This window comes from Haliaeetus albicilla, chromosome 2, assembly GCF_947461875.1.
Source record: "Haliaeetus albicilla chromosome 2, bHalAlb1.1, whole genome shotgun sequence".
NCBI classification, from domain to species: Eukaryota; Metazoa; Chordata; class Aves; order Accipitriformes; family Accipitridae; genus Haliaeetus; species Haliaeetus albicilla.
The window spans coordinates 53,537,782-53,562,067 of NC_091484.1; the positions used below are offsets into that span (position 1 = coordinate 53,537,782).

At 35.6% G+C, this 24,286-nt stretch overlaps 2 protein-coding genes across 2 annotated transcripts in view; one reads left to right on the top strand and one right to left on the bottom strand.

Moving 5' to 3' along the window:
* Positions 1 to 20,742, top strand: part of SGCE (sarcoglycan epsilon) — a 34,579-nt gene extending 13,837 nt beyond the window's left edge. Inside the window, 10 exon segments of the mRNA XM_069774852.1 lie at positions 1,894 to 2,051; positions 4,877 to 4,949; positions 6,390 to 6,588; positions 8,239 to 8,401; positions 11,816 to 12,027; positions 12,779 to 12,805; positions 13,516 to 13,704; positions 15,328 to 15,371; positions 16,208 to 16,242; positions 17,919 to 20,742. Coding sequence (XP_069630953.1) covers positions 1,894 to 2,051; positions 4,877 to 4,949; positions 6,390 to 6,588; positions 8,239 to 8,401; positions 11,816 to 12,027; positions 12,779 to 12,805; positions 13,516 to 13,704; positions 15,328 to 15,371; positions 16,208 to 16,242; positions 17,919 to 17,969 — 1,151 coding nt within the window. The 3' untranslated portion in view covers positions 17,970 to 20,742.
* A 426-nt stretch (positions 20,743 to 21,168) lies between these two features.
* CASD1 (CAS1 domain containing 1) overlaps positions 21,169 to 24,286 on the bottom strand; it is a 33,898-nt gene continuing 30,780 nt past the window's right edge. The window contains exon 18 of the mRNA XM_069774839.1: positions 21,169 to 23,595. Coding sequence (XP_069630940.1) covers positions 23,329 to 23,595 — 267 coding nt within the window. The 3' untranslated portion in view covers positions 21,169 to 23,328. The remainder of the gene's footprint in view (positions 23,596 to 24,286) is intronic.

The window sequence follows — 24,286 nt, forward strand, 5'->3', positions numbered from 1 at the left end:
GCAAGCTGGGGGGGGGGGGGGGGAAGAGAAAGAGAGAACGTGCTGCCCCACATGCTTATTGACAATGCAAAGGAATAATAAATATATAAATATATCCTATTTATATAAATATAACTGTCCTGTTTTCCTATAAAAATAGGAAAAACACATAATAAATGTACTGCGCACACATAATCAAAACCTCTTTCATTAATAAACTTTTGAATTGATTTGAGAGTACTATTTTCAAAGCTCACGGAAAAAATAAGCTTCTGTTAGCATTGGTTAAATTTTGTCATGAATAAAACCAAATATTCTAAAAAATTCCTTTCCTTGATGGATATTTTTCCTGACATATACCAGAGTCTTCAGTTCATGTAACAGTGACTGGCAGAGTGAGGTTTGCCTCTGTCCCAGTTTTCTCCCGATTTTGGCACATAGATGGAAGGAACCTGGAAATTTTACTAAAGATGGATTGTTTTTCGAATCCTTACAGCCCCAGCCTCTCTTGACATTCATATGATTCAAAGGCAGTATGAATCTGATTTCAGATACTGCTCAAATTGTTGTACCCATAGATGATTGTTATCATACCAGAAATTCACTGTAAGGCCAGATGTTGGCATGGTCCTTTTTTTTTTTTTTTTTTTTTTTTTTGGTCTGCTGTGCTGGATCATTAGCATAGCCTACCTTGACAGAGGGCAAACCAGAATGTATCACGGGTGGCTTTCAGATTTTTCCCCAAATCATTTGTGATGCTGGGAATTTTATTATGAATGCAATAGGTGAGATTACTGGGACATCCCGAGAGAATAGCGAGGAAAGTTGTGTTACGCCCTGGTAATGGTTTGGTGTGGGTTTGGTCCCTTTTACCCGCATCCAGATGTGTAAATGCGTACCTGAAAATTAGTTACCCTTTGGCAACAGGTCTCAGTCTCTTTATTCCTCTCAGAACAGCTGTCATCTCCATTCTTCACTGGGCTCGGTTTCTGCCTTCTGTGCCAGCCTGCCTGTCGGTCGTCTCTTGTCGCTTGCCCTACAATGGCTGCTGTTGCCATTTCAAAGCCAGGTTGGAGGAATGCGGTGCAGAGGGCTCTGTACAGGCTCAGAGCAGATTTGCCCGAGGTCTGTGCCTCAGCTGTAAGGTGCCCATGCCTTAATGGTGCAGATCTGGTAGTGCTTACAAAAGCAAAAATAAACAGAAGTCAGATACGGCCATTTGTAAGAGTATCAGTAAGAACCATGAGAACTGTTGTAGTGGTTTAACTTTAGGGGCTTTTAGAGATTGCAGCTGGACCGTAGTATTTGTACCTATCAGTGGATCCATTTTGCTGGAATGTCTGGTCCTTTTTTGAATTAATTTGTTCTCTAAAGAACAACTACTGCCAGGCTGTCGGTGCTGCAGACCTGTATGTATATCCGGATGCTAAGAGAAGCTTTCAGACATTGATGATCACAAGGCCGCTCTTTACAGAAAGGCCGTCTGGGTACATTGGGTCTCCAGAGCCATTATTAAAAAGATAAATAAAAATAAGTGGTTTTGGGAATTAAAGGACTGAGACCTTTGTGCTTTTGTCAGTAAGGAGGTTAGATGCTTCAATTCTAGGTGGAACTCGGGTCTAAAAATCAGACCGACTAGTTAACGAGTGCAAGCACACAGAGTTAGCCAGGACTCTAAGAAGTACAAGCACATTCATCTATGCAGTTGGTTACACTTTTCAGATACAAATTTCTTAATACTTACAAGTGCTGAGTAGGAGTTCACATACTTCTGATATGGTGAAGGTTAGCAATTTATTTTTTTTAAATGCTTAGAAGACAACTGGAAGACAATAAGATTTTCTAATGAAAATATCAAAATCAAAGTGTATAGTATTTTTTTGTAAATACTCTAATACAATTTTTCTTATCTAGGTGAAATAAGTAATGATCCTATAACATTTAATACCAACTTAATGGGTTACCCTGACAGACCTGGATGGCTACGCTATATACAAAGGACACCATATAGTGATGGAGTGCTGTATGGCTCACCAACTGTAGAAAATGTGGGCAAACCAACCATCATTGAGGTATTTTCTTTTAAAGGTTCAAAAAGACTTATTTTGTTATAGAGTATAAGATTCAGAATTGTCAAGAAGCATTGCCTCTTTTTTTTAAAAGTTAATTACAATTAAAAACAAGAAAGATTATAAGGCAGGGACAAGGACTTGTGACATTAACATTTTCTCTTAGTTACCATTGTATCCTCTTTTGAGAGAAAGCCAAATTGTATGACATTTCATATTTTACTTTTAAGGGAGAACTAGTAAGTAGCAATAACCATTTAAGCTTAATATTCCTTGATGAAATACCTTTAGATTCTTGCCATTCATCTTTCTAAGAGGCATTTCATTTCAGTAAACTATGAATATATGAAAGCTGTATTCAGAATATAGGGGGGAAAAAACTTTGTAAACAACTGTACTTGAAGAATATCTGAATTCAGAGATTTGTAGCATTCTACCCTAAATATGGGCCAGACTTCCCCACTGGAAAATACAGTGTTCAGCCAATAAACAGCTTTTGGGTTTGCTTGTTGTTTTTTTAAAATTAAATTATTTTTCATCAACTATTATCTGGTTCATTACTCATGTTTATTGATAGACTTAATTTTAATTAGCACTTACATGTGTTTAATTCTATTCTTGTAAGTGTAACAGTGACAAACCCCACTACTTTATTTATGACAATTAGCTATCCAAATGTTTAAAAGCGCCAATTATTCTTTGAGCAGCAATTGAAAGGGAAGAAGGACTATATTTTCTGCTATGCATATTGTAGCAGACTGAATCAGACACAGTGGTTCACAGTGTTAAGGAAAATCTGCTCATTAACTTGTTCCAGCCATTTTGCTGCTTCAGCAGTATATTTGTCTTAAATCCTTGATGAGTTTCTTTTTTCTAAATTGCATTTGATATAGTTGTTCTTCCTCAAGAATGACATCTCTAAATGTTAAGTTATACTGTAGATAATTTCACCCATGCTTAATTCTATATACATGATTCAGTTTTGATTTCAGCAGGACTAATCACATCTGTAAAATTACATGTGTAGAAGTACTTGCCGACTCCGCTTAGCTTTCTGTAGAGGAAACTGTTATTTAAAATTGCCTTTTTTTTAAAAATGGCATGTGCTTTTAGATTCTTGGATCTATATCAAGACCTCCATTATAAGCTTGACCCCAAACCTATATTTGAACTAAAACTTGCCTAGCATACAAATTAATTCATTGCAATCCCTTCTCAGATGTGGCTTTTAAATTAATTCTGTAGTACGTGAGGAGGGCAGATTGCATTTGACCCGCTTCCTCGTGCCATCTGGGAGCAGTGGTTGCATATTGCCGACCTGAATATAACTTTCATAGTGTTGTAATTCCTTAGATGATGTCATGGATAGGTCAATTAATTGGAGGAGACCTCATGATTAGAAGAGCCTGACTTTTTGCTTAGCACTGCAATAGCGTGGGTAATATTCTTGAGCTCAAGCTCCTTTAAAAGCTGTGCAAAGACAGTTTGTGTTTGAATGAATATTCAGTACAAAGGCAATCTCCACCGCTGTCACTATTACTCGGTACAGGTGCATGTTCCACGCTGGCAACTCTCACTGCTGGAGTGCAGACTCAAAGTGGGTACTGTTGTGTTTCTGTATAGAGCTTGTACAACCAGAGTGTTTGGCTTCCTAAGTGTTCATCTTTAAGCTACTGTTGAAACAACCCTTTGAAAAATTAACAGAATCGAGGATTTGAAAAATCTCAGGAATTTATTTTCTGTTAATTTTATAATGAAGTTGTTACTTTACATAAGATGTAATTCTGTCAGGTAAGCTTTTCCTTCTACACTTAAATGACCCTGCAGAAGATATCGCAGAGCGTTTTTCATTTAAATCCCTTAAAGGAATTGCAACATCTATTACTTTTGTTTGTTTAATAATCAGTGTCACTATGCTTTGTAGCTCTGTTTGCTGAGAAGCAATATAGTTCTGTCATTATTGCCACTCCTCTGCGTCTCATTTGTCCCTGAAATGAATGAACTAAAGTCTAAAATTAGGAAGAAAGTTAGTCTTTTTCAATTTGTTTCATGAAAGATCACCTTTCAGGAACAAAAAAAAGTAGAGAAAATAATACATAATTATACTGATATCCAGCCTCATTCTGTATTTTTTATGAGTGAGCACTTAATCATAATACAACTTCGGAGTACAGTCACCACTGAGGAGTAACCATTTGCAAGCATTTCAAGCATCCCACATACATTTAAACTGTAAGATTGGTATCCTTCTGTAATTTGACCGTGAAGGCATAGGTTTCCAAAAATTAAGAGTCACGAATGTTGCATCTACCTACTAGTTTTCAATTCCCCTACAGTTACAGACTCCAGGATTTTTTAAAAAATTTAAATATCTCCAGGTAGTTTAGGTCCCTAGGAGCTATCAATGAATGTAGATCTTATGGTGGTGGTGGAGGGTGGAAGGGGAAATAGAGAAACCAGTCTTTGCTTATGGCTGTTCTTAAAGATAGCAGAAAAGAAAGAATACATATGTATGGCAGAACACTTTTATCTGGACCAAAATATATTATATTCACATATATCCTTTGGATAATTGTATTTGGCTATAGACTGGTTGAGAAAATTCCAGTATCCTGACTGGAAGGTAATACTGTATCAAATAAATTGATCTTCCCTTTCAAAATTTATATTAATGAATGAATGTTCGTACATTTCAAAATAAGAAGGCAAAGCATTTAAAAGGTGATAAGTATTTCTAAATTATCAATTTAATTTTCATTGATGTTTCATTTACCTGATTTTCATATTTACACTGTTTTGCAATCATATCTTTTTTTTTTTTACTCTAGATCACTGCATATAACAGGCGTACCTTTGAGACAGCAAGGCATAATTTGATCATTAATATAATGTCAGCAGAAGGTATGTACAGAAAATAGCTTGTTGTGTTTTGAACTGAATAAGCAAAAACATCTTATGGGCTCCTGTTCTTTTAAGGTTGTCGTGGTTTAACCCCAGCCAGCAACTAAGCACCACGCAGCCGCTCACTCACTCCCCCCCATCCAGTGGGACGGGGGAGAAAATCAGGAAAAGAAGTAAAACTCCTGGGTTGAGATAAGAACGGTTTAATAGAACAGGAAAGAAGAAACTAATAATGATAGTGATTAACACTAATAAAATGACAACAGTAGTAATAAAAGGATTGGAATGTACAAATGATGCGCAGGGCAATTGCTCACCACCCGCCGACTGACACCCAGCCAGTCCCCGAGCGGCGATTCCCCCCCCCACTTCCCCATTCCTATACTAAATGGGACGTCCCATGGTATGGAATACCCCTTTGGCCAGTTTGGGTCAGGTGCCCTGGCTGTGTCCTGTGCCAACTTCTTGTGCCCCTCCAGCTTTCTCGCTGGCTGGGCATGAGAAGCTGAAAAATCCTTGACTTTAGACTAAACATTACTTACTTAGCAACAGCTGAAAACATCAGTGTGTTATCAACATTCTTCACATACTGAACTCAAAACACAGCACTGTACCAGCTACTAGGAAGACAGTCAACTCTATCCCAGCTGAAACCAGGACAAAGATTAAAAAAATCAATGTAAAATAGTTGTCTGGTGTTCAAGCCAAATGTGGGGACACAAAGAGGAAGTAAGAGAGTTTTCCTTCTTCAGGTTCAATTTGTTATTTTTATCTAAATTATTTCTGTCAGGTAAGACTATTATTCATCATCCATAAAAAAAAAAGGCACATTTGCTTTTTTTAGAATTAATTTCAATTTTTTCCCATCTTTTCAAATGGACCTTACATGATGGATTTTACTCTCTCTCTGCGTGTTTAGTTTGCTTAGTTCTACATGTTCTTTATGCAGAGAACAATCATATAGGCAGATTCAGAAAACAACAGATTATGGCATATATGAACATTTCAATTAAAAAAAATTGAATTTAATGTTTGTGTCCTTAAAATTAGTTTTCTTCACCATATTTATATATTTATAGTTTGGAGTATTGCAGGTTGGAGTCCATTGTCACTGCAGATCAATTTTGACCCCAAAATTAGCATGAATGTAATTTTGTCTGTTTAATGAAGATTTACCAGCTGAGCCTCTTTTCCTCTAGTCTGCTCCTTCATCTCCTAGTTGCTTTATAAATAGCCAGTGGTTTTCAGCTTAAGTAACAGCCAATAGCACTAACTATTTAATTAAACGTAATCACATTAGCTTCAAAATAACTAGTTCAAATAAAAGTTTTTTGGAAAGGTGTATCAATCTTAAAGTGGTATTACGTTAATCATTACTTCAAATTCTTTGTTATGGAGCCTTTATTTAAGGCAAAACTCTTCCTTTTTCATCACAACTAGATTTTCCTTTACCATATCAAGCGGAGTTCTTCATAAGGAATATGAATGTAGAAGAAATGTTAGCAAGTGAAGTTCTTGGCGACTTTCTCGGAGCAGTGAAAAACGTGTGGCAGCCAGAACGTTTGAATGCTATAAACATTACTTCAGCCCTTGACAGGGGAGGGAGAGTTCCACTTCCTATTAATGACATGAAAGAGGGGTAAGCACATATGTCAGTCTAATGTTTTTGCTTTACTGTTTTTTTTTCTTGCTGAAAAGCTTAATATTTTTTCAGGTCTTCTAGAAACTTTGCAATTGCTGTTTTATATTTTAGAAATCCAGATTGGTGTTAGATATGAAAAGTTTACTGATGTTCTGAACCCCCATTATACCATGGGTTTATCATGTTAGATACCATTTCAACAGGTGACAGTTCCTATATATTGATTTTACGATCCAAGGAATACTAATAAATTCCATTAATTAGAAAACAGTTGGTAGTAAATATGCTTATTTTGTAATTACAGTCGTTACTTCTGAGCAGCTGTTTGGCATTGAGTATTCAATAGTTCCCAATTCACAAAACTCAAAATTTTGAAACAAAGTATGACAGAGCATAGGTTACAAAGACACTTAGATTTCTAAGACCATTTAGCATGTAACAGTGTCATTTGTAGCTGTACTCAGTGAAATTTAGTTATGTGCTTTCATCTGAAAGTGATAAGCTGAGGTATCTGGGGAACTTAGGTTTCTGAGTGTAAACCACAGGAATGCACTTTTTCCAGTTGTGATTCGTAACCATAAATTCTGTTCTGAAATATGATACTTCAATTAGAAACTAATAAGGATTCAGTCTTTTAAAAATATGGTTGTGGTATTGCTTTTCCCTGGCAAAAATAAAGATGCCTAGTTATTTTTAGATATTTTGTGTCAAATAATATCTAAAAAAGGGCTGAGGGTTCAAAATCTGAGATGTATGCAGAAAAGATTGTTGTTTCAGGCCCTTTGGTGGGACTGGAGTTTCTGACCAGGGAGTAAAAACACAATCTAAAGAAGGAAAGTGACTTCTGTACTAGCCAGAGTAATAGCAGAGCCACTTAATACTAGCGGCTTAATTTAAAACAGTTAGCTAGATAATGCCTAATATACCAAATGGCGACCAGGACCTAATTTCTGTTTCAGGATTCTTTGATACATTATTACCTGGTGCAGTAGACTGTATTTTCCAGCAGCATTCTACATGTTTAAATATGAAAATGAATAATACAATTAGCGCAGTAGCTCTTCTTTTATGTACTGTAATGCTAAATGAAGTATTAAGTTTACATTCAGCTTTCAGTATTCTGCAAATTTTGGTGGCAGTGCATAGCTACAGTATGGAATCTTTTAGGAGAAGGTGGGTGCTTTGGCAGGTTCATATTAGTATTAGGTTTAGAAACAAGTAGTCCTCATGAATGTAAATGTTCAAAAATACTATGCTGAGCACGACTGAAGATTTCCTTAAGATAAAATTATACTATTTTAATGCAACTTTCAAAAGTAGTACTGATTTACTTACATGAGGAACCTACACTTGGAGCTCTGTGACTTCATAGGAATTGACAACTCTGACGGTAAGCAAACATTTACATTATGCAGCAAAACAGAGCAAGTTGTAATAAGTAGCTAGAAAAATCCTTTTAATTTCAGTCTGTTATTCATATGCTTAGATAAAGTATATTATCAAAAAAATAATAAAAAAACGTTTTTAGTCTTTAAAGCACAGCTGAATGTTACCATGAACAATAATAATGTTTGGAAGAGTATGTCATTGTCCTTTGGGGATTTGTGAGAGGTATCCTGACAGTCTGTCACTCATCTCTTTCTGCAGTGTGTATGTTATGGTTGGGGCAGACGTTCCATTCTCTTCGTGCTTACGAGAAGTGGAAAACCCACAAAATCAGCTGAGATGCAGTCAAGAAATGGAGCCTGTAATAACCTGTGACAAAAAGTTTCGTACTCAATTCCATATTGACTGGTGTAAAATCTCTCTGGTGAGTTATTTTATTATCACGTAAAAAAGATGTTTGTAGAAGTACAATATTTTGTGCCAGACATGATTGAGGTAAGAGTTTTGCCAGCCTGGCCAGACAGCTCTGCCAAATTCCACTTATCATAACTGATTGACATTGTTTTCCATCTAGCACACACTCTTAAGATTCTGAAAGGATTTTGCTCTGTAGGCTAAATTCTATTAGAGTTGAGCACCAGCAAAACCACCATCTTTGTTTTCACTAGCGGTGATTTATATAAATGGCCAGAGAACTCTAGGGCTTACAGAACTAAAAGTAATGAGAGGATTATTTAGGTAGGTGTAGTTCAGTAATTCTGTGTGCTAATACTGCTAGTTATACTTGCTTTCCTAAAAAGTGTGTGTCTATATATATATATATGTGTTTTCTCAAATGCTGAGTCTACAGCACTGACCAGTTAAATAGTATTTCTGTGGTGTTAAAAAAAATATTTCTGAAAACTGTCTAAACCATATTTCATGTTAAAAACAAAATAGAAAAAGAGAAGAAAATGTGTTGACTTATGTAATCAGAATAAATGGGAACATTCTTCTCGGTCAAATACAAGGAAAATGATAACCAAACATAATTCCCAAAGAGGCTTTTTAAGGTTATTTTTGTTTAGTTCTGGTAAGGAAAATCAAGAAATGATACAATATTGGAAGAGAACGTTGCAGATAAGTTTGAACAAAGATGGTGAAGGTACATAAAATAAACTTAGATGATTGTTGAGCTACTTCAGACATTACCCAAAAGGAGACTGAAAGGGAGATATGAAAGTCTTTTGTACAATGTAAAAAATGTATTGACTATGAGAAAAACTCACACACAAAGTGGATTAGGTAACTTCCAACCCTTTCTCGAGAAAATCTCACACACAAAGTGGATTAGGTAACTTCCAACCCTTTCTTTCTATACTCTATAAATTAGGAAAGCTGTTAGAAAGTTGTAAAATACTTGTTTTCAAAAGAATATCCAGATTATTTACTTTTTGTTGGCTTTCTGTTGACAATTGCAGAAGGTACATTTGTACACAGCAATACTTACCAGCACCTGAAAAATAGTAGAAGTCAGTCAGCCTTTGTCAAGAGCAAACTGTGTTGAGTCTTTGATTTCCTTCTACAAGAAAGAACAGAGGTGCAGCAGCAGTTGTAATTTCTTTTTGGTAAGGTTTTTTATACTGTCTCATAAGCAAGGTCAGGAACGTGGCCTAGATGAAGCTAGGACCTAGCGGAGAGCTGGCTGGATAGCCATAATCATAGCAGAATTATTAATAATTCATTGCCATGCTTCAGTAATAAGCTGGATGATGGAATGTGCTTATTAAATTAAATCTGCAGTCCCCATGAAACTGAAAGGATCTGCAGGTGCATTGAAGGACAGGATAGAATTCAGAAAGGTCTTGAGAAACTGGAGAAACAGCCTTAGAAAACAGGGTGAATTTCAACAGGAGCAGCAGAGGAGTAGTGCACTAATGCAAGAATAATCAACATTGCTCACGCAGACTGAAGAGCAGCTGGTTAGGAGAGCTCCTCCAGAAAAAAACGTCTGATAGTAACAGTGGCTCATAAACTTATCATGGAGCAGTGGTGTTGTGCTGTTTTGAGAAAAGCAGAGATTGTGTTAACAGGAACAGGCTCTCAAAGAGAAGCATAATTTTCTATAGCAGCATATCACCCAACCTTCTTGAACTTGGCACTTGTTTTGGCAGCATGCCGTGATAACTGAATTTAATCAGTCTTAGGGGGGTTTACTGTTGCCAACAGCATTGCTGCTGCATGCTGTAACCTGGTGGATCAACAGGAAAACAGAGCCAAGCTTCCCTCCATCTAATCACAAGGCAAGCCAAGGAGCAGGAAGCCCCCCAAGATCCATGGGCTGGGAGGGAGTTGAGTTTCGTACCCCATAACCACAACAGAGACCAGTGAGTGAAAATACAACCATCATATCCTCTTCTTCCCACTTTTTATGAGGTAACGTTGGCGGTTAACACCTAAATCAAACAGTAGATTTAAGCTTGTGCGTCCCAAATACTGAAAAGAGGGGCAACTTAATACATGCTTCCTCTTAACAAAGCTTTCTGATAGCTTGTTCTCACACCGTGTATGGGCTTCTGTCGGTCACATCAGTAGCTGCGTACATCTTTTTTGTGTGTCTGCTTAGGGCTTGAGATTCAGTTAAGCAGCCAGGTAGAATTCATAACACAAAATATACTGCAGAATTTAATGAGTGAAGAATACATAAATTCATTTTTGTCAAACTGTCTTGCACTTAAAATATATATATATACACACATGTGTATGCGCTTGAAGCTCAACATAACATTATTTCTAGCATTCCATTAAAACCTGTTCATCCATTGCTTAAGTTTTGAAACAGCATTTTATGACTTGAAGTGTAAATTATAAAGAAATGACCATCAGTTGCAAGATTTCTCAGTGAACAGTCAGGCAAACGGTCAAGCATGTAGGCAAATGTAATTTATTTTCATTAATGATCTGGAGAGAGTTTTAAAGCTAACACTAAATTTAACAGTAATATCTAACTGAAGATAACAAGAAAATAGAGGCAGAAAATTGAAAAGTCATGTGGGAAGGGCAGTCAATTAAATGCAATAGGAAATTCAGTAGCAAAAAAAAGGTTGTATTTCTAGGAACATTAGATATAGACATAAAAAAAAAAAAAAGAAAGAAAAGATTACTTGTGACCCGGAATGCAGCCTTCTGGAGGTTAGTTGAATAGGAGGGAGAAAAACCTTGGAACTCTGGCTCTGAACAACTAATGCACATCTCATGTTGGGGTACATCCTGCATTGGGTGCAGGGGGGCGGGGGGAGGCAATAGAGCTGCTTAGTCCTCAGCAGCTCCATTCATGCGTCTTGTGTTTTTTGAGCACCGGACGCGAAGCTCAATAGGAAGGGGGAAGAAAATCCATAGGTACTCCACTCTTCATCTTTACCACCTTCATACAAGAGAGGGCAGTATTGTTATTCAGGAAGACTAGTAAGAAACGGATTAATTCATCAGAAAGAAATCAGTATCAAATAATTAGTTTGCAATAAAAATGTTTACTGAATTTTTACTCAAATATTATTTGTGTGAGATATCCTAAAATTAATCTGTAAAAAACATAGTATCTCTGGTAGGCACAAAATAAAGTGATAATGTGATAAGTAATAAAGTGATATTACTTATCACACTGATCAGAAGCTTTCAACGAAATGTAAGGTTTTATTGGTTAAAAAGAAGTGATTGGATGAAATTGTATAGAATTTGTCAAATGTGTAATATGGATTCTTTTATATGTTAAGGCTGGTTAAATACTGCCTGTTTTTACAATTACTTTGTTATATAATTGTCTTTTTTTTTCTTCTTTTTTTTTTTTTCTGGGTATCAGGTTGACAATACAAAACAAGTTTCCACCTTTCAGGAAGTGATTCGTGGAGAGGGGATATTACCTGATGGTGGAGAATACAAGCCACCTTCTGATACACTCAAAAGCAGAGACTATTACTCGGATTTCCTAATTACACTGGCAGTGCCCTCGGCAATAGCACTGGTGCTTTTTCTAATACTTGCCTATATCATGTGCTGCCGACGGGAAGGAGTGTGAGTACTTTAACACACTAATAAGTAATTGTAGATTTTTCTAAGATATAATGCATAGAAGACTATTTGTTAGAAGAATTCCATTCAGTTCATTAAAAACATTTAAAACAGGCCAAAAGGTATCTGCTTGAAATACTGAACTGTTTCTCATCTAAGCACATACAGTAATTTCTAAGAGAATGGATGTAGGGTCTTTAATTGTTCTAGTTGAAAGGGTTAAAAATCTCAACATATGCACAAAACTCCACAAAATCTCCACATACGCACAACTCTCCAAAATGCCCCAAACAAATAAAATACTAATAAAGGAGATTCAGGAGAATATTAAGTAATTTCTAAAACACTAACTTTTGTAAAATAAGTCTGCTTGAGGATATGAACTGAATTTAGACATATTATAAAAGAAAAACACATAAAAGGAAAGCAGCAAGTAACGTAATTTCTGCCATTTCTTACACAAACTACAATTTCATTTTGTCACAGAATTTATTTTAGCCAGAAGCTTGTTCTTTAACTTGCATTTTCATTTCTCTGTGTGTGTGTCTGTGTGTGTGTCTGTCATCAGTTTCACATCTCTATATGTGCGTTCACTGAGGCCTCACCATAAACCCAGTTGCAAATGCTGCCAAGTTGCGTTTAGCAATAACCTTGTCAGCATTTCTACATCACGTACTATTTTCATCATCAGATAGATTTAATGTTCCAACTATCAATGCTATTATTTAATTCATAAATTTTGTTTTGTTTTTAGGGAAAAGAGAAACATGCAAACACCAGAGTAAGTGTCTTCTTTCCTGTTATTTTTCTTTTACCATTTAATTTTCATTCTCAGTAGCTTGTCATGCTTCATACATGTGTGTCATAATCTTCTTTCATTCTCTCTAATCCATGGTTTAATTCATAAATGTGAAAGCTGCTTTTAAATCTTGGCAAGGATAGAAGACCAGAATAAAAAGGGTTTGAAATTAACGACTGTCAATTCAAAATAAAATAGTGCTGTTAGAATAAATATGTTAATATGTAATTTATACTCCTGGTTACTGGACTTCCCGGCCTATATCTTAAAGGCAGTGGACAGGAGAACAAATATCCTGGAAGGTATCCAGTGCCTATACTATGGAGTGTTCTAAAATTAATCTATGAGTTTTTGTGAATCTACCACAAGAATCAGGAGTTAACCCAAACTTTTATTTTAACTGCAGCAAATAAATGGAACATTAGCAGTAAACTGCAGAGTCTTGGATCCTATGAAAAATACTTATCCAGACAGCAAAATCTAATGGAATAATTACTGCCTTAAAAAATTAAATAAATCCAATATTTATTAAATTAACTATGTAAAGGTTTATTGTAATTGCTGCACTCTAGAGTCTGTAGCATGCATCAAAGGCCTTGTATATTTAAGAAACATTGTAAATTGTAAAAGTCTGTCCATTTTGACAGAGCATTTAAAATATGTATTTACTATTTTATTTCCTCTTGACATAGCATCCAGTTGGTGCACCACAGTGCTATACAGAAATCAACCAAAGAGCTTCGTGACATGTCTAAAAATAGAGAGATAGCATGGCCTCTTTCAACGCTTCCTGTGTTTCACCCAGTCACTGGTGAGATTGTACCGCCCCTTCATACCGACAGCTACGATAATACCAGTATGCCACTGATGCAAACACAGCAGTAAGTATTTAGATTTTATTTTTTAACACTCGTTATGTTGCACAATTTAACTATGGATTCCAGTGCTTGTCATCTGAAATGTGTTTATTATGGAGGTATCAGTAATGACTGTGTAGTTCAAGATTGCTCTGATGTTTGCATTTCAAGCAGAAAGGCAGGCTTTCCGTTATAAAATTAAATGGCTGGGTTTCAGTCTGCAGACTTGGCAAGAAGCTTTGTGTGGAAGTTAAATTTCTGCATATTTTGGAGAAAAACTACTTTTGACGGAGGAATCATTTAAAACTGTTCTATTTTGGACACCCTGCCTCGTAACCCATGTCTTTGGAGTTCGGTATAAAACTACCACTGGGTTGGTGGTATTTTCATACCAGAAAAATCCAGACTTTGTAAGTAGTTAGTCATGTACCTGTCACACGTGGTTTATGTTTGAAATGTTAACATTGAACAGAAGAGCATATTCCATTACACAGATAATAAATATAGACTTGCCAAGGAAAATGCTCAGAGCTCTCAGCCGTTTACATTGTTGTCAGCCTCTCTCCAAGACAGAAACCAGAAAAATATTCATTTCTATTCCTTAAAGTTCATTTATCAGTAACTTAATGAAACTATCAAGACAGACCCATCGAGTGCTTTGCACATGTTCTAATTCAGACGAGTCGGTAGCGCTGTAGGAAAAAGGCATTTCTAGAAAGATTTGGTTGACATGTCTGGAGTTGAGCAGATCTGAGGCAGTGGTCCCTGAAGCGGCTGGCGTTGTTTTTCAGGGCTGTGTTATGACACTAGCTCCAGTCGGTAGCTCCTCAGCTGGCAGGCCTGCATGGCCCCAATGATACTGGTCCAGTGCCAGCACTAACTTGGCCCTAATTTACAGATGCTTGCCTTGAATGCCCTTTATAATGTAGATACGTGCTAGAAGAGTGTTTTCCTCTCCCTGTCCCAAAGCTAAATTCTCCAGAAAGTACAGCTATATAAATTATCCCTTGTACAACTACTGCAAAGTGCTCTACCCTGTCTTTAACAGTTTCTCCTCTATTCAGAATAGCAATTTTTTATGACTGGGATGCCAAAGCCTGTGCCAAAGGCTTTCTTGAGCTGTACATTGAGTATTTATCCACTTCACCTACATTCCAACCCCTAATTCCTTTCTGTAAAAACAACCTTAATATCTGGTAGGTGTTAAAATACACACTTAAGCAGGACACAAAAATGTGACTTTGCCTTGGTAAGTGAACTGATCCGATATGTAGAACTAGCTGACTGTTCATTCATTCCACAGTCAATAATTAACTTGCAAATACTGTCACCTTTTCTGTATTCATCACTTATGGAAACCAAACTTTGCATAACATCAGGAACCTGCGGTGACTCTTGTTACCTCTGGCGTTTCACCAAGCCCTGAGCCTTTGAACCTAGTTGAGAAGTGAAATAATAGGAACTACCCCTTAGCACTAATTTCCTTTCTTTCATTGACTTGGCTAACCTTTTGACAACTGTATATGCATAGTTAAAATGGATTATTGCTTCATAAGCAAAAAAATGAAGTTTAAATACTGAACTTTCATGCATACTATACTTCAGACTTTGTAGGAAGCATTAAAGATATTAAATTGTTTTTTGTAGGAACCTGCCACATCAGACTCAGATTCCACAGCAGCAGAGTGCAGGTCAGTACTGAGAGAATACTGTAAGTGACTGGTGCGGAGGAATCACTAGTCAAAATGTATACGGTCTATGGACAGTGGAAACCATTTTGAAATATAGTACAGTATTACAGCATTGTCATTCCAGATATTTTTGATACACCAGTGAAAATTTTGGGATGGGACTGATTGAACAAGTAGGAGAAATGCTACATTAAGATTCAGCATGAGGCACTGGAATCTGGTACAGCTAAGTTAGAAACCTCCTCATATAAATAATTTTCTATTACAACATGAAGCTACAGCCAGATTCCCAAATACAGTTACACTGTTCAAATTCTCTAAAACTTGACTGGAAATCAAAATTTCTAATTCTCACCAATACTAGTTAAGCTCTGAAGAAGGAGCTCCTTATTGCTGTTACTAAACATAAAGAGTTGATAGTGGGGAATCTGTGGTTAGGCACATATCCATGCTGCATGTTTCCCATGTCTTAGTCACCACTTTTGCATAATTTTCACAAATCCTAGTGTACTGACGGAGGTTGTGAATGATCCCATCAGAGTATCAACTAAGGCTGACTGTTCTCTCTAGTTAGTGTATCAGGTACGAGAAAAAGCTACAGCTGTAGCCATGTGAAAGGGAATGAGGATCATACAAGGAAAATGTAGAGGCTAAAATATAATTTTTGAATATTCAGAGAGGTATTTAGGCAAAACTCTAGAGATATGTATATATTGAACGTAACAAGGGAACTACAGCTCTGAGAGGAAGATTTGTTTTACCTTAGGAGTTACATAAGCAACTCTTTCTTTTCATTCAAAATCCTTCTTCTTCATTACTGCTTTCGGGGATTAAAGGAGAATATCGTATGACAACATTTCAAAGATTTGAGGCAAGTATATAATAGATGCTTCTGCCCATGTGGTTTTTTGTTATCTGGAAATTAAAAACACATTTATAAAAAAACCCAACCTGACTGCAGTTCTGCTAGCTTTGCTATTTGTGTGCTTTATTATACATACACTGGAAATGGTGGATGACCCTGGCAGTCAAAAGCCTCCAGCACTGGTTTGGGTTGACATTTAGTATAGCTCTTATCACTCACTACTGCCGGCATTTAGAAGGCAGAATAAAAATGTCACACGGTTCAGCTCTTCTGTTATGACTGTTTTGTTACAAGAATTCCAGTCTGTCTTGCAGTAAAAAAGATGCAAAATCACCTGGTAGTACTGTATGTTGACAGCAGTGAGAAATTTTCAAAAAGGTATGAAATACAAGCTAGCATGGGTTTGTCGCCTACCAGTCGCGCTGAAGAACTGCCATAAAAATAGATCTTAAAAATTCTCTTGTGTCTGTATTTTCTGTAGTACATCATTTTGGTAGAATACATCTGTTCTTTCATATTCATCGCAGATGCTGCCTGTGACAAGCTCTTGGAAACTGGGGCAGGGGGAAATGTATTTGGGACAGACGATGTTTCCTCTTCTTCTCTTAGTTTACAATTACACCTTCCTTCCTAACTCAGATGTGCAGATGACACTGCAAGCACTTCCATGACATGATGGCACGTGCCTCTTGGAGTTTATCTTCTAAAGGATATCTATGACTTGTGTTGTCAGTAGGTTAGATTTTTAGAAAGTTACAAAATTCAGGCACTCCTAAGATTTTTTTAGTAGCATCAGTACAAACTTAGTAATCAATTTTATTGATCTGTTCAAATAAGAAATTTACAATACTAAACCACTTAAGGCCAAAAAGCCTATAGAACTAGACAGTCATTGTTTAATTTTCTTCCTTTCCTACAGAAAATTCCCAATAATATACTCAGGATTATTAACATACTATCACTCACCACCATGAATAAGAAGATACTTCTATTTTAAAGCTTCAGTAGACCATACTTAGTAATTTGAAGAGCAGACCACGTCTAATAACCACTATCCTCTTCAGGAACTGTCTGCATCCCCAATAAGAAACAATTTTTTTTTAACCTTATATAATAATGCAGACTTATAGCTGACATAATGCTCGACTATTTCACAAAGTTAAAAAATAATTGGGAAAGAATTGTCTGAAAGGTCAGAACTCCCATCTAACGTTTATATTACACTGCTGAAAGTTGCTACTGGTCTTCAATATGAAAAGGTATATTAAGTTTTAGAATTGTCTGTGTGAATTGGCAAAATTTATGAGGACTGTTTTAAGGTGCTTAGATGAAAAAGTTTATAGGATATTCCTATAATGCAAAAGCCTAGTGCATGTACCCTGCATACTGCATTTTCCATTTTGAGCTTCACAGTCTCCCTATGAAGTCTGTTAGATCCCAAATAGAAAGATAAGTTCCCAGTTAAACAATCTTCTCCCAGATCTCTTCCTTCCCAGAAGAAAGCAAGCAAAGGTTTTTCATGTGTATGTTGTCTTTTGGTCCAGGTTGTACTTGCAGTGTTTCTCCAATGTGGTTGTTGATAAAGGACTAATAAGTACTATTTATGTTACCAATTGACAGTTCAATGTTGTTGAAGCATCATCTGCCACTGATGGATTATATAAATTCTCATCTATTTGCAGGTAAATGGTATTCCTGAGGAAAGAAAACTAACAGAAGCAATGAATTTGTAATCAGAGAAGGCAGCAAATTGTCTTATTTCCTTATTTGTTCTGATTGATGCATGAGTTTTTCTGGTGTATATTGTGCATGCCCACAGTATTAAGATGATCTCGGTGCCAGAGAGTACAATCACTTCCATATAACTAATGTACTGTATGCTTTTGTACTTTGGACATTTTTGACAATTTGTAAACACTGATAACTTTTTATATTTGTTACATTCAGAAAATAATCTTTCAAATATATGTATTAATAAATATATCTTTATTCTGTGTTGTGATCTCTCCTGAAAGTTTTAACAGGGAAATCAAAACTTCAAAATAAACACCAGGTTCAAAGGATTTCAGACTCTCTTCAATGGGATGATATAAATGCCTTACATTTGCACAAAAAAAGCAGTAGTGTATAAGCATGAAAACTTGTGCAATATGAGGCTCAGAAATAGTATTCCAGATGTACTAGGCATTAATTTTGTAGAGATTATCAAAATGTAATGAGCAAAGTTATTTTTGAAAATAACAAACAAAAAACTAAAACTGTTCCTGTTGAAAATTGGATTTCTGTTCCTTTACCAGATATTTAACCTATTTAACAACTTATAAGCAATAAAACATTTAAAATCTGTCCATTCATTTATCTGGTTATGTTGGAAGAAACTGTTACAAACTCCTGTAGGCAGAAATTAATGTCTGCAAGTAAACAAGGGTAAACTTTGTTACAGTATACATGGACTAACTTTTAACTCTCGAAAAATTTTGTTGTTAATATTCCTGATGCCCCGATGCAGTTTATTTTTTATATCCTCCACATTCTTTGTCCTATTCAGAGCAAAAAGAGTTCTGGGAGAACTAGCTACCAATAAACCAAGGATTATTTTTTAGCATCTTAAAAAGGAGTTGATTAAATACATACTTTCCTGGGAGGTGGCTACTTTGAGAGGCATTTGTCTACACAGCAGAAAGCTTAATAATACGAAGTTTGTTAAAAGGAAATGAACTGAGGTTTCCTTATTTTTTCAATAGATGGCGACAGTTTATCTCCTGACATTGTTTTGCACATTTTAAATGAATTTTTCTGATGCTTCTTTAAATCCTCAAATAGAGCATAATGCAGGACTTCAGGGTCTCCAGCTGTAACAGCTCACACCAACAGTTCTTGGGGTTTTACCTCAAAGCATCATACTGTTTTAAGCTGACACTTATACTTTGTCTTTTTTCTGTAATATTTTCTCTTTCAGAAGCTGTATGTTCATCAGGACATTGCACTGTAAGCAGAAAGCTGCGTCTGCTTTAAAATTGCTAAATGCTGGCTACATTTCCTTAGCTGAGGTTTCTGCTAAGAGAAATTGAGTAATTTAGGAATTTAAGACTGAGGCTAAAAAAGAAACTGTAAAATAAGGTTATTAGAGTTTGTAGAAAGACCAAAGTAGTCACTGGCCTTTTTTTTCTTTCTTTTTTTCTTTTTACAGTTATGACCCTGTTCCTTCAAAACACAAAAACATATTTTGTTTGCTTAAAAATGAACATAATAATGATGTGCTTATAGGCTTGGACCTGAAGGCAACCCTTTGGCAGATAACTAAAACAAGTCTTGAGCTGCTTTTTAGGTACATTTTGTGCAACAAGTATGATAACTATTGCAGCAAAATATATAATCAGTGCTCAGTACATTGTACATACATACGTATATATTGTCAAGCCTTGAACGTGAGATTTTGCAAGGCTACCCTAAATCCTAAGCACAATCCACAGAATATGTTAACAAATGCATCGAGCCATAGGAATAGTGCCAGTGGTTACTATCCTACGAGAAGTAGCTCAAGCTACGGTCATTAAGTTGAAAAACTAAGTCAGTTTCTGAAACAGTTGGGATAAAGAAAGAGCCATTCCTACTTACTGTCAAGGTGGCATGCATCACACCTACCTCATCCAAAAGGTACCAAGGAGGAGCTTTCATCAGTCAGCCAGCCTCCTGAGAGACCCCTCCTTTTTTCCAGCAGCTTGGATGCTTATCGGTGAAAAGTGAATTAGAAGACTGCAGACTGACATTTATAGTAAATTAAAAATTTACCTCTCTTATCCAAGCTGTGAAAAATTTGAGTACAATCAGCATTTGGTTTCTACTACTATTTTCAAATGTATGAGCTGTCAGTGCTTTGAAACAGAAATGAATGGAATGGATTTTAAATAATGATTTTTAATGCAACATAAGACTAAACTTTGTAAATAGTATTGGGTTTGGATCATAACAATTTCTGATAACTTGAGGGTGACATGACAATCAATTAAATACCAGCTGAGCTGCTCCCTTCTTGTTTGTATTAATATGTAACAGTGCTAGTATCTTTAAGGAAATTTCTTAAACTGTTATATAAGTGCACAAAGAATCAGTTTGTACCAGTGAGTGCTCCACCTATTCTGAAAAGAATCTAATGATGTAGGTGGCTTGGGTATTAAGCACACCTGAACTATTTTATGATTGAAAGCTTCATTCATTTGAGGTAAGTTTAATAACAAATTATTTATTTTTACTTACTAAATAATTACTGTGGAAGCATAGATTTATAAAGCTGGCTAAAAAGACACTTATGGCTAAAGAACTAGTAATAGTTAAAAGTGCTGATAGTTAAAACAGTAAGTTCACAGCCTCTTTTAATGATGTACAATGACAGTATCAATTGATATTGTATTGATTAAGTGACAGTTGCAACCAAATTAAATACAAAGCACTACAGATGTCTGTAAATATATGAAATGTAAAATGTAATAAATAGGAAAACATTAAGTAGTGATGTTGCTGCCTGGTTATTTTACATAATGATGCCTGAACAACTTTGTGTTATAGTTGTTAACATTATGGACACTGATACTGGAGAGTGTCTTAGGAACAGAAGTGGAGCCGATTGTGCAGGGTTTCTGTTTAACTGGGGGAGATGCCTAAAGCGGTGTTGTAACTGGAAGGGATGGAGAGTATTTGCACCACAATGCAATTTACCGCAGAAGAATCTTTCTTCCTGCATTGCATCTGAAATAATCTCTGGTACAAGTGAATATCTGCCCTTCATTTGAAATAATAGTATCCAGAATATCACTCTGGAGAAACTGCAATACTAATCTGTAATTTAAGGTAGGCATAATAGTGAACTGTAGCCCAGCTAGAGTCAAGCAATAAAAAGTTTTTACTTAATTGATGCTGCTCCCATTACAAAAATAAGCATCCACAGCACATTTATTTAATGTTTAAGTTACTTCATATTTTTACATAACCTGAAAATAAAATATATTTATCCCACATACAGTAACAGTAAACAAGTGCATTATTTCAAACATTAAAAATAAATCTTTTAACCAAGTCTGTACAACAGATAAATAAAATTATATCTACAATACTTAAGTTGTGAAGAACAAAATAAAAATTATCCCTCAAACTCACAGTTCACCATTGCTCCTAATACTGGCATAGATGAAGGTTATGCATCCTATCCCCCATGACAGTGTTCACCTATACCATTTCTTTCAGCCATTCAAATGTACTGATCAAGGACGTTAACTTTCCAAACATTGGAAGTAATGCACACAAAGAACAAATAGCTGAGTATCTTTCCAATAGCTTCAAAATAGCTGGCAGACTTAGTAAAACTGCTGAATTTGGGGGAAGTGAATGATTTTTCTTTTTTATGATGAATGACTGGTCGTTCTTTAAAAGAAACTGTTCTCCACCAAAAAAAAAAAAAAAAAAAAAAAGCGCCATTCTTTTCACACTTATTTTTTTGCACTTATTGGTGGCTTCAAATTTGAATTCAGTTTTTTAACTGGGATAAGATCAAAAACATGTACACAACAGTACATACAGTACAGATTAGGATTCATATTGTTTATAATCATACATAATTGCACATATGCTTGGAAAACAATCCTGTGCTCATGTTTTTGACTGCTAATAAGTAATCAGTAGAAGAGTAAAATGAAGAAGCAACTAGAGGTCAAACTATCACTTGAACTAAAACCACAAACAGCAAAGAAATGACTGTAACTTCACTGAGTAAGTGGAACATAAATTACAGCTTGTCACTGCCACGCTGAAGGGCTATTTCTTTCAATTTTACTTTTTATGCTGAAGGAAAGAGTTAATAAGAAAGATGGGAACTGCTAAAAAGGATGGGGAAAAAAGGTTCCTCCAAATGGCTCCAATCTCATTCCATTTGTAATTCTGAGATTCAACCACGTGCATGCAACAAGATGACTACTAAATTCTTCCTCCTCATGATATCAGCAGATTGACATGCATCCTTTTAAATGAAAATATTATTACAGGATAGAATATGGCACCAGTTCCCTAATGAGACCTAGTTCAAAGTTCCCTACAAATTCAGAGAGAGGTTTGAAGATCACCATTCCCCTGTTCTCCCATTTCCTTAAGATCTGACAGAGTGGATATGATGGGATTTCATCTCACTGGAAAATGTTAGAGGTCTTCCAAAAATTCTCCATCCTGAACTAAGTGTCTGAAAATTATTCATCTGTTTGTTCACTGGGATTGTACAGAGAACTGCACATAGTTAAATAAATTAGTAGATAATTTATGAAAAAAATGCACACAATTTTAGGGAGAAAAAAATCAGATTTTCTTTATAAAAAAATTTCACCTCAGAATTCACCATATTTGCTGAAAACATCTTAAATTTCTAAAAAAATCCCATAAAATATTATGTAAACTTGTATATATTCTTAAATCACTGAATTGGTGATGACTTTTTATTTCCACGTATAAAGGGTTTCATATAATGTATACTATCTCCACCCAAAATACTCCTTTCTAAACAAAAAATTACCATTTTGTTCAGAAGAACGCCCTGGTTTACCAGTAACTTCATGTTTCACATCAGCTAAAGGTGAGCATTAACGAAGGATCATCATGTTTCACATCAGCTAAAGGTGAGCATTAACGAAGGATCACAAGTTTGCTCTTTTTTGTTCCTTGATGAGAATGATTACAGAATGTGTTATGTATAGGTGGTACTCTAGTAACATCCACTCTTCATTCAACTGACACAAGATAAAGATAATTCCGTGATATGCATGTGATATTGCTAAATGATTTAACTTCACTTCTTCGTGTCACGTTTAAACAGGTATGTAAACAGAAACATATATCCAGTAGAAAAGACTCATTTTCACATGCAATTCTGTACAGTGCATTCTTGTTTCTCAGATTATTTGAGAAGGCTGTTTCCACACAAAATGTGTACATTTGCGCTATATACATTTTCCACAAACTTAATTTAAATGTCTTCTTGTACTTCCAGTTGAGAATTTTTGTTCAGGCAGACACAAAGTAAACCTGAAGAAAGTTTCCAAGAATCTTTTTAAGTTAATGCCTTGACTGATCTTGCATTGCTGAGAAAAGGAGTAGTCCAGAAAAAAATCCAGCTATGCATAGCAACCTTTTCAGCAGAGTTGAGTTATCTTTAGGAACCACAATCTGTGCTAGATCATTAGTGATCTGAGAAATCTCATGTGCCACACACACAAATATAAAAGTGCTGACAAGAACATTAAACATTGGATATCCAGGAATGAGCACCAAGATCCCCTTTGTGTCTGCTGCCAGCCAAATATGGTATTGGCAAATGAAAAGCTGAAAGAAAAAAAGAGTGTCTTTAATAATACTTATCTATACATATTTTTACTTATATAAAAACATACAATTATTACTATTGCATCAATTGACACACTGTCCTGCTTAAGTCAGACATTTATGATTAAATAATGTACTTTGAGGAGCTGTTTTCCACATGTCTTTGCTACAAGACAAAACTATTAGTCTGTTACAATACAATGGGTTTGCTTAGCTCTTAACCAAATACAGATTAGGGGAGCATCGTTTATATTATGTCAAAACAGATGAGGAATATGCCTCCACTCAGTTACTGTACATCTGGTTAGGGACTGAACTAACAAGCTTGCAAATAAAAGCTAATGCTTCAACTGCTGATGAATGCAAAGCACCTTAAAGTTCACTAGGAATCAGAACAGTGAAAATGTGATCCTTTAAAAAAATTCAGAATCATGTACTACATATACATTGTATTACAACGAGTTTCTCATATAAGTTCCTTTCCTTTTTTAAAATATACTTTAGTAGTACAATGAAATTAAACATTTAATTTTACTAAAGAGCAAATAAAATGGAAAGCAAGATAATTCCTACTGTTTCAAAATTACACTCAAAGGAACAAGATAACATTTGCACTAAGAAGGGTTTTGTTTGTAAAGTTATATTTGTTTATTAATGCAGGAAAGCCTTCTAGGGCAAACACATTTGTAAG